This window comes from Girardinichthys multiradiatus, chromosome 21, assembly GCF_021462225.1.
Source record: "Girardinichthys multiradiatus isolate DD_20200921_A chromosome 21, DD_fGirMul_XY1, whole genome shotgun sequence".
In the NCBI taxonomy this organism is placed as follows: domain Eukaryota; kingdom Metazoa; phylum Chordata; class Actinopteri; order Cyprinodontiformes; family Goodeidae; genus Girardinichthys; species Girardinichthys multiradiatus.
The window spans coordinates 30,505,242-30,519,075 of NC_061813.1; the positions used below are offsets into that span (position 1 = coordinate 30,505,242).

Below are 13,834 nucleotides of genomic sequence, written 5' to 3' on the forward strand. Positions count from 1 at the left end.
GCCGGGCTAACAACCTTCCATTTATTTTGTTTGTTTTGTTCTCCGTTTGTTCTGGGGTCACTTCCTGAATACTTATATCCCATGTCGCTGTTAATCCTAAATATCTGAAACCCGATCCTGTTTGTTGTGATCTTGAGTTTGGATTGCATGTGATCGTTTTGCAGTGAAACAAGTGCATCTTAAGTTTGCAGTGAGCATTGTAGTGGTTTATGCGGGTTTGTCCGCCTGAAGTGGTGTTTAAATTCGGGTTGAACATTATTGGATTGACAACGAATGGGTAAAAGTAACGAGGAACACTCTTATCTGTGTAACAATAAATATTGTTAATTAACTTCATTCTAGTTGTTGTTTATTGGCCTTTGGCTTGACGGGGTCATAACACAAGCAACCAGCGCTGAAAACAAGCCCAACGGGCAGCCACCACACTATGTAAAACAGAGGGCAATTATAAACAGTATAAATGTATACAATTATAATGGCATTATACATCAGCAACAACAAAATTATGCTAAACACTTTAACCATGAACATTTTGAATAACTTACATTCTTTGAATAACTTGTACTTTTAAACTCTGATATAAAGAAAAGTGCATTTTACATAAATTACAGCAAACTGACTGTAAACATAGTCAATAAAAACCTTTCTTTGAACTGTTTAAAAGAAAATACACACATGAGCCAATTCAAACAGGCTCAGTGTAAAACCATCTTCATTCGTGGTCAGAAATCACATTTGTAAAAATTAGCATAAAGCCTGGAACAGATAAAAAAGATGTAAAACTGCATTTACCTGGACTACAATATATCATTGCTATTTTCCCCACATACTGCAACTCATTCTCCCGCTGTCACTCTGAGCTCCGCCATGTGTGTGTTTGAGGTCTGTGTTCAACTCGGGCGGGCGGCGCGATAACCAGGAAACGGGGGCGTGGAAAGGACAAACTACCTTCCACTGGTGTTTTGCTTTATTGTGAGGAGCTGGGAGTTAATCAGGGGGTTTCACTTGGAAAGAAAGTCAAGCCCAAATAAGCAACTTCAAAGTCAAAAACAAGACCCCCCAAAAAAACGCAACCTCACAAGATCTGCAAGCGACTTAAAAAAAGAAGTCCAAAGTCGCTTATAATAAGCGGACTTGGCAACACAGTAGACACGTCCGGCTAGCAGGACACAGCTAGGTTCTCCAAGTAGATCTGCTTCACAGCTATGCCGGACGACACCGCCGGTCCAGCAGCTGGTCTGTTCATCAGGTGATGTCTGCTGCTCACACACCGGTATTACGAAAAGGAGCATATATGCAAATCCTGTTTTACCTGAATCTGAATCCTTAGAACCATCTGTATATATTACAAGAAACAATCTGTTTGTGTTCTCAATTCTATGATGTACTACATTTCTCAGATTCCTCTTATCTTTATAAATCTGCATTCCTTTATGGATATCTAGATCATCATTAATGCTAGGAAACAATCAATAAGGTGTAACTTAATAGGGCACAGCAGGGCTATATCTCTTCCCTTGTAATCCCATTTTCTTACCACATTAGTTTGCTGTCCAAGCAAAACAGGCTACTTTTGCCATTCCACTTTCCCAGCATGGCTGTAAAGTTTTAACTGTTGGATGTCTTTCTGCCTTATGTCCTTGCAAATTTGCCCAATAATTCATCATAACTGGTTTATATCTTAGATGCAAAGGGAGCTCTCCCATTTCCACCTGTACAGCCTAATTTGGAGAAGTTCTCATAGCCCCACAGCATAATCTCAGCGCTTGATTCTGAATTATCTCTAATTTATGAATCATTGTTTTTGGAGCCTGTTTATATACTACAGATCCATAATCTAATATTGATCTTATCAGAGCGATATATATCGTTTTTAGAACCGTTTTATCTGCCCCCCAATCTGATCCTGTTAAGCACCTCATTATATTCACAATTTTCTTACATTTTCCCTCATATCTTATATCGTCACCCCATAGAAGTTTTGAGTCAAATAATATTCCAAGGAATATAAACTTACTTTTTCTATTTTTCCTCCATACATTTTTAAATCGCTTTGTTCAACCTTCTTTTTACTAAATACAACTGTTTTAATTTTATCTAGTGAGAATTATACCCCCCCCCCCCCCCCCCCAAGTATTAGCCAAATTCTCAACAGATTTAATAGCATTTTGTATTTTTTCATACACTAATGTTACATTTTTTCCCCTTCTCCATAAAGCCCCATCATCAGCGAATAATGACTGCATAATATCCTGATCAACTCCGGAAAACATATCATTAACCATAATCGAAAATAATAAAGGACTTATAATTCTGCCCTGTGGAGTTCCATTTTCTACTTTATATTTATCTGATCTTGCTATGCCCATCTGTACCTGAATAACTCGATCTAATAAAAAAAATTTTAATCCACTTGTAGGCTCTTCCTGTTGTTCCCATTTTATGTAGTTTTATGAGTAATCCATCCTTCCATACCATAACATATGCTTTTTCAATATCAACAAATATCGCTACCACCACTTCCCTATTAACTTGGGCTTTTCTAATATCTGATTCCAAACATACAATAGGGTCCATTGTACCTCTTCCTTTTCTAAACCCACTTTGATATGCCGACAGTAATCCTCTACTTTCTACATAATATGTGATCCTTTCAGTTATCATTCTCTCCATAATCTTACCTAAACATGATGTTAGTGCAATGAGCCTATAACTTGAAGGATTTGTTGGGTCCTTTCCTGATTTGATAATAGGAATAATAATTGCTTCCTTCCAATTACTAGGTAACCTTCCTTCTTCCCATATTTTATTAAACAATCCTAAAAGTTTATCTTTGATTTTGTTTCCTAAGTGCTTTCACATAATATAGCATATCTGAGGAAACTTCCGACACTCCTGGTAGATTATCTGTAAGTGTCCAGTTTCTAAAATTGATGCATAAACTCAGACATCCATCAGCACATCAGATGTATCGGTACAGAGGCCAGAAGATTTCCTTCATCCATTTACGATGGATCATGTTTATGCCAGATAAGAGACAGAAAAACAAGAAGAAGACTATAATTCACAGGATCTGTTTCTATCAGAGGATGAATCAGGTGAGGAAAGAGATAGTAAACCAGAGCATACTCAGTCTGACCCAAAGTTCAGTGTAAGTTCTTGTGAGTCTTCTCAGAGCTCCCAGGAATCCCAAACAGCAACCGATGCTCAATCTAAAGACAGAATAGTTCTGGTTTTTGAAAGCCAGTTAAAAAAGATCCTGAAGCGGTGCTTAAAATGTTGTTCCAGTACGAATGAGGAGGGAAGAACTACAAAATGAAGGGTCACAATTTTCACCTGAGCTACCATGTGTTAATGGCTGAAGTGGCAGAAGGCAGACTCAGCCTCTTGTGAGTGGGACCAATGGAGCAGGAAACCTCCTCACATCAGGGTTTTTCAGTGGAATTCACTTTGCAAAGTTTGAAAGCTTCTGTACCAACATCAGTCTCAAAACTGAAGATACATACTTTAAACTGAGGAAGAGGTTTGTGTTTCCTGTAATTCAAAGAACATGTCTTAAAGAACAGAGAGCCGTAGTAATGCCTTGCAAATCTAAAAAGATGTAGTTGATTTCTGCGGAGATGGCAGGTGTGACTGTCCAGGCCACTCAGCCAAATACTGCAAATACACGTTTTTAGATGTGCAGAGCCAAAAGGTTGCAGACTTTAAGGTCATCAGCTGCACACAAGTTTCAAGCTCTAATACAATGGAGGCCAAAGGATTTAAAGAAGCTTTGAAAAGCATAGAAGAATATGGACTGAGGGTCTCCACTGTCTCTACTAACAGATACCCCCAAGTAGTCAAAGAAATGAGAGTCTGCAATCCTCCAAAATGTCATCAATTTGATCCAAGGCATGTGGCAAAAGGACTGTCCAAAAAGCTGGCAGCTGCAGCCAAGAGGAGGGAATATGAAAGTCTTGCTGACTGGATTCCATCCATTGTGAACCATTTTTGGTGGAGTACACAAAACTGTGAAGGTGACGCAGACATTTAGAGAGAAGTGGGTGTCTATTATACATCATGGTACCGACCGACATGACGGGTCAGGGATCAGACACTATCATGCATGTGTTCACGAACACCTTGATGAGGCCCACAATGCCTCAGTAAAGATTGTCAAGGATAAGCGCCTGTTGAATGACCTGGATCACCTGACTAAGTGCATCCACACAACAGCTCTAGAGGTACTTTTTTAAAAGCATATTTATTTTTATACTTTGATGGTAGAATGTGAATAACTTAATTATAAATCTTTATTTTAGGTGTACCGTTCCATGTACCTGAAATACCTTCCAAAGAGAACGCACTTTGGTCATGATCTATGGTTCAATGCTCGCCGCCCTGGATCATAATAACAACACCAAAAGGGAACAGGTAAGCTTACAACTACCACACATTTCCTGTTGTACACCTGACTATTGTACCTCAGATTGTTCCTATTTATTCTATGTAAGTGAGATTGATTTTTTTTAAATGATCGACTAAAGTAATTTACACAAGAGTTGGTTTAAACATCATGGGATCATGATCATTAAAATGATCTATGTTGAGACATAACAGTTGTTTAAATATCAAGTCCTATTTAAATCCAAAACATTTGGTGTGAAAAGTTCAAATGTCTGATAAGTTTTTTCGATTATAACTTCTACAATATCTAAATGATCTCAAGCACACTTTCAAGTTATGACTGTGGCGTGTTTTCTTTATTCCAAAGATCCAAACATATCTTAATTTTGCACTAATGAACTATATGTTCAAGTTGCAATGACTTGCTGTGGCGACTCCTGAATAAGGGAGCAACTGAAAGACATTCACATATACAACCATTAATATTAATGACAAATTCTGCTAATAGCCACATTTATATAATAAATAATTTATGTAATTATGAAAATTTTGTTAGAAGTGGATTCACCATGGACATGTTGCTTGTGAGCGAAATAAGACAAAAATCACTAAAATCTTAGTGCCTTTAAATAATAAAAAGATCCTTTTTTTTTTAAATAGATTTATAATGTGGATGCCAAAAATATGAATTTTTAAGTCTGCTTATTAAATATTGTCAAGAATTATGAACATTTAGAGATGATCAAATGTATAACTATCATCATGTTCCTGGCTGACCATGAATCTGGAGTTCAGTTTTGTTGCTGGCGTTGGTTCTCCATCCAGTGGTTCTTGTAATGAATTTTACTATGACCCCAAACTCTGACAGACCAGTGGGCCCCATGGGGCACTACACTGATCAGATTTACACTTTAACATTTTTAAAGGGCACATTTCTGTAGTTCCTTCAACACCAGCAGACATAATTTCTGAACCTTTCATTAAACTTGAGAATTCTGCTAATAATTTACTCCCCTTTTAGGTTCAGTTCAGATCATAACCAGTGTTTCCAGGTCTGCTTATTAGAAGCAACTTTGGGCTTGTTTTGGCGGTTTTTATCATTACACTTTCCCCATATTGTGCTATTAGCATTAAAGTTGCCACACCATATTAGACCATATTAAACCTATCTGCATGAACCAACCGTTGGAAGACTGGAGAATCCCCTACAGCAGTGTTTCCCAACCCTGCACCTCAAGTCCCCCTGCCCTACATGTTTTAGATGTGGCTCTGTTCCAGTACACCAGATTTAAATAATGCATAACCTCCTCAGCAGCCATCAGGGGTACTTGAGGAGCAGGGCTGGGAAGCACTGCCCTAGAGTATTAGGAATGAAAGAAAGTTAATATCCCAACCTGTTTAAACTTGCTGCTTCTCTGGCTACATCTATCCCCTGTGAAAGGGTTATTTCTAAAGCAGGTGAAATCCTCTCCAAAAGGAGGAATCGCCTGAAGCCCAGCACATTGGAAAGTTACTTTTAAATAAAAATCTATAAAAGGTTGTCCCTACTAACATTAGCACAGTTACAAAGTAACACAGGCACAATTCCCCCCTGCCTCCCATTTCCATTTTACATTTGATCAAGCCATTGTATCACTTGTTCCACAAAGGTTATAGAGGTCAATGTGCCAGGTGGAGTTGGCATTTTGGCACAATTTAGCCAAATGTGCCAAAACTGAAAACAGCCGAGTTATGCCTTGTTAGAAAGGTGAGGGTCTCTAGTTTGTTATAATATGAGACATGCGGGGGTGCTGCAAAGAGAAAGGTGCTTTTTGTACCGTTTAGTTTATAGAGTTAGCAATGTCTGAGGAACTTTAAATGTCATCGCCTGTGTTTAAGATGCTGTAAAACTAAAAGTATTTGTGCAAAACTCATTTGGGGAATTGTTTTGTGAACATTAAAGCGTTTTACCTAGTTTTAGAGACGGTGAAAAATGGGCATGGCCTAACATATTTTCATTGGCCTTTAATAATGGGGAGCTTGAGCATCAGGCAGGTGTTTTTGTTTTTATGGTAAATTTTATTGTTGTGCTTTTATTGTTTTACTTATCCTGTGATATTGCTTTTTATTGCTTATGGCTTTAATCTTTTATCCTATTTACCTGTAAAGCACTTTGGTCACTTATTGCATGTAATAGTGCTATACGAATAAAGGATGACTGATTGAACTTGATTAAAAACACAAATATTTTAGTAAAGTTATTTTTGTTGTCACCAAAAGTTTGAACACAAATGAGCCTCAAATATATTTGATGACTAATTAATCTCTCCCTGTCAGTATTCCAGACTAAACTGTTGTTTTAGGCAAAGGTTTTTAAATTGCTCCTATTGTCATAATTTATGTAGTCAAGGTTCAGCCTTTATTAGGATCTTCTTATAAAAACTCTTGTTTTGTTCATATTTAATGTTTATATCTTGTATTTTTTTCAGATTTTTGACAAGTTTATTTATTTATTAATTCATTCACTTTATTGCTTCTGTTTTCTTCCATGGTTTATTGTTTTGCTTGTTCAGTAACCAAACTCTGACCTATAAATTATTCTGGGACACAGTACATTGATAAATAGATAAATGATCAACTGAAGGATCCTTGATGCTTCTCAGGTCCACTTTCAGGTTCTAGTTGGATGTTTTCCCTCCTGACTCCATTTTCTGCTTTATTCATATTTAAAGCCCACTCTGTCCAATACGCTGTCAGTTTAGTTACAAATGCATGAAGTCTTTTATGAATTAAGATTCATTACCAGAGATATGAATGAGATCAGAACTATAATACTGGGACTAGACAGAAAATTAGTAAAAAAGCAGCTGAAGACCAAAGTAAAACTTGACTTTAAAAATCTGAATTACTGTGATGTGCTTTATGTGGGGGTTTGTGGCTCCTATTTGCCCAGCTATAGAGAGCAAAATGCTGCAGCACGTCTTTTATCTGGCACACGCAAATATGAGCACATTTCCTCCATTATAGCTTCACTTCACTGGCTTCCCAGACATTTTAGGATTCATTTGAAAGTTCTTCTCTTTGTTTTTGAAGCTCTCCATGCCCTGCCCCTCGCGACCTTTCTGAGCTGCTGCACCATTATACACCATCCTGCTCCATTAGGTCAGCTGATCAGCTGCTCCTCAGTGTGTCGAACACAAAATGAAAGCTTAGGGTGGACCGTGCCTTTGCTGTGGCAGCTCCTTAAATGTGAAATGAGCTACCATTGAACATCAGACGGGCTACATCAGTGTCTGACTTTAAATCTCTACTTAAAACTTACTTCTTTGCCTTGACCTTTGACACCACGTGAGATATGAGCTTCCGCTTATTTTATTAGTCTTTTATTGCATGGCTGGTAATGTATTTTAATTATATTAGTTTCTGTATTTTAGGTTTTGTGTTCTTATAATAGCTTTTATAATGTTTTAAATGTTTTTATGTATCCTGTACAGAACTTTGGTCCATTTGGTCGTTTAAATGTAAAGCTGGATTGGATGAAAACTGATAAAAAGTGAAATATTGTTAAAATGATAAAAATCTCTAAATACTAAAAGCTCCAGCAGAGCTGTCCGGAAGGAGCTGAACGTTTTAATGTTTGAATGATTGAAATAGTCCAAAGTATGAAGGAAGTAGTTAAAGGCCCAAAAACATCCAGAACCAACTTGAATAATGAAGACATCTGGACTCACCGAGCCTTTCTGCAGTTCCTCACAGCTGGAATCAGTCTCAGTCGTCCCTCCTCTGTTGTGTTGTACTTCTTCAGGTCCAACTCATCCAGAACCTCCTCTGACATCTGCAGCATGTAGGCCAGAGCTGAGCACTGGATCTCTGAGAGCTTCTTCTCTGATCTGTTCTCTGATTTCAGGAACTGTTGGATCTCCTGAAAAATTGAGAGGTCCTTCATCTCTATCAGACAGTGGAAGATGTTGATGCTTCTGTCTGGAGAGATAGCATCAGTGTTCATCTCCTTCAGGTTGTTGATGATTCTCTGGATGGTTTCTGGACTGGTCTCTGTCTGACCCAGCAGGCCTTCTAAGTGTCTCTGGTTGGACTCCTCAGAGAGGCCATGAAGGAAGCGGACAAACAGGTCCAGGTGACCATTTTTACTGCTGAGAGATTTCTCCATGACTTGTTTTAGAAACTGATGCAGAGATGAGTAACTGTCAACTTTGTTCAAAGTTTTTATTTTATTTTTGAGAGATTTGAACCAAGCAAACCCAGATGTTTCACTGTCATCTTCTCCCATGAATTTCTTCATCACCTCTTTGTTCCTGTTGGTGAAACAGTGGAACATGTAGACTGCAGCCAGAAACTCCTGGATGCTCAGATGAACGAAGGAGTAGACTGAGTAGTCATCCATCCCTCTCTCCACTTTAAAGATCTCAGTGAACACTCCTAAATACAGTGGAGCCTCTTGGATATCGATGCCACACTCCATCAGGTCTGATTCATAGAAGATCAGGTTTCCTTTCAGCAGCTGCTCAAAAGCCAGTTTTCCCAGATGTTGGACCTTCTCCCTGTTCTGTGGAGTCCAGGGTGATTTTGTCGTAGGTCCTCCATCAAGCTTGATGTTTTTCAGTTTGATCTGAACCACCAGGAAGCGGATGTACATCTCAGTCAGGGTCTTTGGAAGCTCTCCTCCCTCTCTGATCTTTATCTCATCCTCCAGAACCTTAGCAGTGATCCAGCAGAAGACTGGGATGTGGCACATGATGTGGAGGCTTCGTGATGTCTTGATGTGGGAGATGATCCTGCTGGCCTTCTCCTCATTACTGAATCTCTTCCTGAAGTACTCCTCCTTCTGTGGGTCAGTGAACCCTCTGACCTCTGTCACCCTGTCGATGATCTCATCTGGGATCTGATTGGCTGCTGCAGGTCGTGTGGTTATCCAGAGGAGAGCAGAGGGAAGCAGTTCCCCCCTGATGAGGTTGATCAGCAGAACATCCACTGAGGTGGACTCAGTATCATCAGTCAGAGTCTCCGTTTTGTGGAAGTCCAGAGGAAGTCGACTCTCATCCAGACCATCAAGAATGAACAGAACCTGGAACTGTTCAAAGTTGCTGATTCCTTTGGTTTTAGTAAAGCGGTGATGAATCAGTTCCACCAAGCTGAACTTTTTCTCTTTCAGCACATTCAGCTCTCTGAAGGTGATTGGAAATATGAACTGGATGTTCTGGTTGGTTTTGTCTTCAGCCCAGTCCAGAGTGAACTTCTGTGTTAAGACTGTTTTCCCAATGCCAGCCACGCCCATTGTCATCACGGTTCTGATTGGGTCCGTTCTTCCAGGTGGGAGTATGAAGATGTCTTCTTGTCTGATTGTTGTTTCTGGTCTGTGTGGTTTCCTGGATGACGTTTCAATCTGTCTGACCTCATGTTCATCATTGACCTCTCCAGTTCCTCCCTCCATGATGAAGAGCTCTGTGTAGATCTCATTCAGAAAGGTTTTCCTTCCAGCTTTAGGAATGCCTTCACGGAGACATTCAAACTTCTTCTTCAGAAACACTTTAAGGTCATGTTGATACCGACCAACAAGATCTGAATAAAGAAACAAGAGGAGACACTTCAGCAAAACATGAAGAATAAGAACAATTTCAGATCTTCTTAGTGGGGGGTTTGGGTAGAAATATTCACAGATAATTTATTGTTTTTAGATCAAGTTGTCTAAACAAGGAGGTCATTCCAACTACAGACCATGAGGAGGGAAGAAATAAAGGATTTAATTAGGAAGAAACCTGAGATTGAAACTGACAGAAAAAACATGCAAAACTCAAAGAGAACAAAATAGCAGAAAAATTTGAAAAAAATGGTTCTGGTTCTGCAGAGTAGATTTGAGCCAGAATGTATTTTAGTGCTAAGCCATTCAGTGATTTATAGACTAACAGAAGTATTTTAAAGTTTATACTTTGAGCTACAGGGAGCCAGTGTAGGGACTTTAGAACCAGGCTGAGGGAGGAATTTAAAATGATATTAAAATTAAGGAATGAGTAGGAACACAATAACTTAAGCCCGATAGTGATTTCTAGAGAAATAAAAAAGAAAATAGGAGATGCAGAAATGGTGAAAGTGTTAAAGAGAAGGAAACTTGTTAGTGACGTGTAAAAGCGAAGAACCAAAAATGAAGGCTTTATATGTAGAGAGCATTAGCAGGATAAGTGGAAAAAATTAGGAAAGTGTAATGATAAAAACGGACAAGTTATAGAAAAAGTGATAGAAACAAAAAATTTAGTATGTCTTAGTGATGGAAGGGGTACACGAATTAATGTAATGACAGGAGAAGAGTCAACAATTGATTTAACCTTGGTATCAAATTCATTAGCTGGTATATGTGAGTGGGATATTGATAAAAACACGATAGGTCGTGATCATTATCCCATTAAGATCAGAACAGGATTAACATAAAATATTAAGAATATAAAAATAAATGGAATTTTAATAAGGCAGACTGGATTAAATTTCAATATTTGAGTGAAAAGAATCTAGGAAAAACAGACATGACAATGGATGTAAATACCGTAAATTCCGGACTACAAGCCGCACCTGATTAAAAGCCGTGGGTGTCCCACTTTGTAATATGAGATATTTACACAGAAAGATATCACACGTGAGGATTTTTAACTTTTAATTTAATCCGTATGGTAATACAAACAAATGCATATTGCAAATGCTTTTTTTCGAACAGTGCCTGTAACACGGCTACCTTTTAAATATACGTACGTTATCAGTAACACACAAATCTCGTTGCTTATGCTTTTTTACTGAACAGTGCACGAACAACACTCTAATATCTCCTAACTGATATACACTGCAGCCTACCAGGTCAAAAGTCATTGATCGCCTTCTTCATCTTCTTCCTGCGCACTGAAACCATCAAAGTCCTCTTCTTCAGCCTCAGGATCTTGTCGCTCACTTCAGCCTCTTCGTTGACACTCTCACTTAATCACGCAGCAGTCCAGCCTTTCGAAACCTGATGGTGATTTTCCACGTTGATGAGGGTGAATATAAATGACTGATTTACAATACCGGTAATTGAATTGTGAAAGTGCTCTTGATTTATCGCACAAGTTCATCGGACCTCTTTTAACTACTCATCAATTTGATTGGTCTACTGTTACCAGGCAAAATGTTTTTGGCGGCATGAAAAAAAACACGCATTAGTTGCACCGTTGTATAGGCCGCAGTGTTCAAAGTGTGGGAAAAAAGTAGCGGCTTATAATCCGGAATTTATGGTACGGTAATATAAATGTAAGTGTTTGTAAAACAATTATAGAAGCTGCAGAAAATTCAATAAAGAAAGGAGGAAGACGGTGTGAGAATGACACCATGGTGGACCAGTGAATGTGGAGAAGTAATAAAGCATTTAAAGCGCTTAAAAGAAATGCATTGTTGAAGAACTGAATATTGAATAAAAAAGAAAACAAGCAATGGCAAGGAAAATTATTAGGAATGCAGAAAGAGAATTTTGGAGGAATTTTTGTAGTACGGTAGGTAGGACGAGAAACAAAAAGTTATAAAATATGGAAAAACAATTAAAAGAATGAATGGTATTAAGAAAGAATATGGATATCCAATATTAAAAGTAGATAACACAACTATAATAAAAGGTGAAGAAAAAGCTGAAATACTAGCTAAAATAATAATAAGTAATGTAAATAAATTCAGTACTGTTGTATTCTAATATGTTCGAGATGGCACACAAACACAAAACGAGATGAAGCTGTGGTATGGGTCACTGTTAGTCGCCGCAATAACACTTACAGGCTGACTTGAACTGACTGCATGCTCTAATACATCACATCCCTCTTTTCCAGGATTGGTTTAGTAGCTTTCGACCCTATTACCAAAACGTGTACAATAACTCTAGTGTATGAACGCTTAACAACCTCGCTTTCACTCTAAACTTGTGAATGTCTAATAAAGGGTATTTTCAATAGCCAAGTGATTTATTTTGAACACTCCTAAAGCACATTTGTTCAGTAATTATTAGGATTACATTATTAGAGTTGGACCTCAGAGTCCAAATGTTCATTCTGGCTGGTATAAATGAAAAAGGTGGGGTGAATCCTGCTCAGATGGCACCTGTTCCTCCTGAGGTTGCTCCCTGCTGGTGTCTGCACGGTGTAGGAGTTTGGTTCCTTCCATCTGTGCTGGATGACAACTGCCAGCTCCCAACCTCGTGGAGTCTGCATGTGGACAGCGTCTCCTGGGGCCAACACTGGTAGAGGCTTTGCATGTGGTCAGTGTGTTGTTTCTGTTGGGACTGCAGGTGCTGTACTGTGTTGTGGATGTGCTGTGGCATTGACTGTTTTAGGATAGCAGTGGAACACGGCAGTGTACTCCGGAGCACTCTCCCCATCAACATTTGAGCAGGTGACATGTTCAGTCCAGTCACTGATGTGTTCCTCAGTGACAACAGCACCAGATGTGGGTCAGTGCCAGTTTTCTTTGCTTTCTTAAGACCATGCCCAACAGTCTTTATGGCTCAGCCATGCCATTTGAAGAGGGGACACCTGGGCTGATGTGTGTGAATTTGACCTCCAATGAGTCTGCAAATAATTTTATCTCATAACTGGCAAATAGGATATGATCGCTCACTAGCTCTCTGGGAATCCAGTGTGTGGTGAAAACAGATTAAATTTTTTGAATAACTGTGTATGCAGTTTTGTCAGGCGCGTTAAGCACTTCAGGATATTTAGTTAGGTAGTCAACTAGCAATAGATAAGACTATCCATCTAGTTAAAAAATGTCAACTCCAACCTTCATCCACTGCTGTTCTGGTACTTGGTGTGGGACAAATGGTTTGGCCTGGTTTTTGGGTTGTGGCACTTGGCACTGTGCACATTTCTCAACCATTGTCTCTATATTAAATGTTCTGCTTCTAAATTCAGACAAGACAGAAGTTGTTGTCTTTGGACCGGAGTCTTTAAAAAAGAAACTGCTTAGTCAATCACTTAACCTGGATGGCACTAAATTGACCTCCAGTAATAAAGTAAAAAATCTTGGTGTTATTTTTGACCAGGACATGTCATTTAAATCCCATATTAAAAAGGTTTCTAGGATTTCCTTCTTTCACCTCCGGAACATTGCCAAAATCAAAAATATCCTATCCAGGAGTGACGCTGAAAAACTAGTCCATGCATTTGTTACTTCAAGGCTGGACTATTGTAATTCTTTACTATCAGGATGTCCACAAAATGCAGTTAAAAGCCTTCAGCTGATTCAAAATGCTGCAGCAAGAGTTCTGATGAAAATTAAAAAGAGAGATCATATTTCCCCTACTTTAGCTTCCCTTCGTTGGCTCCCTGTTAAATCCAGAATAGAATTTAAAATTCTCATCCTCACATATAAAGCCCTTAATGATCTAGCTCCATCATACATCAGAGATCTATATGTTCCTAACAGAGCACTTTGTTCTCAGACTGCAGGTTTA

General features: G+C 38.7%; 1 protein-coding gene across 3 annotated transcripts in view; it reads right to left on the reverse strand.

Moving 5' to 3' along the window:
• The window catches only part of LOC124857717 (NACHT, LRR and PYD domains-containing protein 12-like), a 74,785-nt gene that overhangs the window by 45,121 nt on the left and 15,830 nt on the right, over positions 1–13,834 (reverse strand). For all 3 annotated transcript variants that reach the window (XR_007035662.1, XR_007035661.1, XM_047349087.1), the window contains exon 4: positions 8,097–9,942. Coding sequence is in view for 1 of the 3 variants with exons in the window: in XM_047349087.1 (XP_047205043.1) it covers positions 8,097–9,942 (1,846 nt within the window). In the remaining 2 variants the exon portion in view is untranslated. The remainder of the gene's footprint in view (positions 1–8,096; positions 9,943–13,834) is intronic.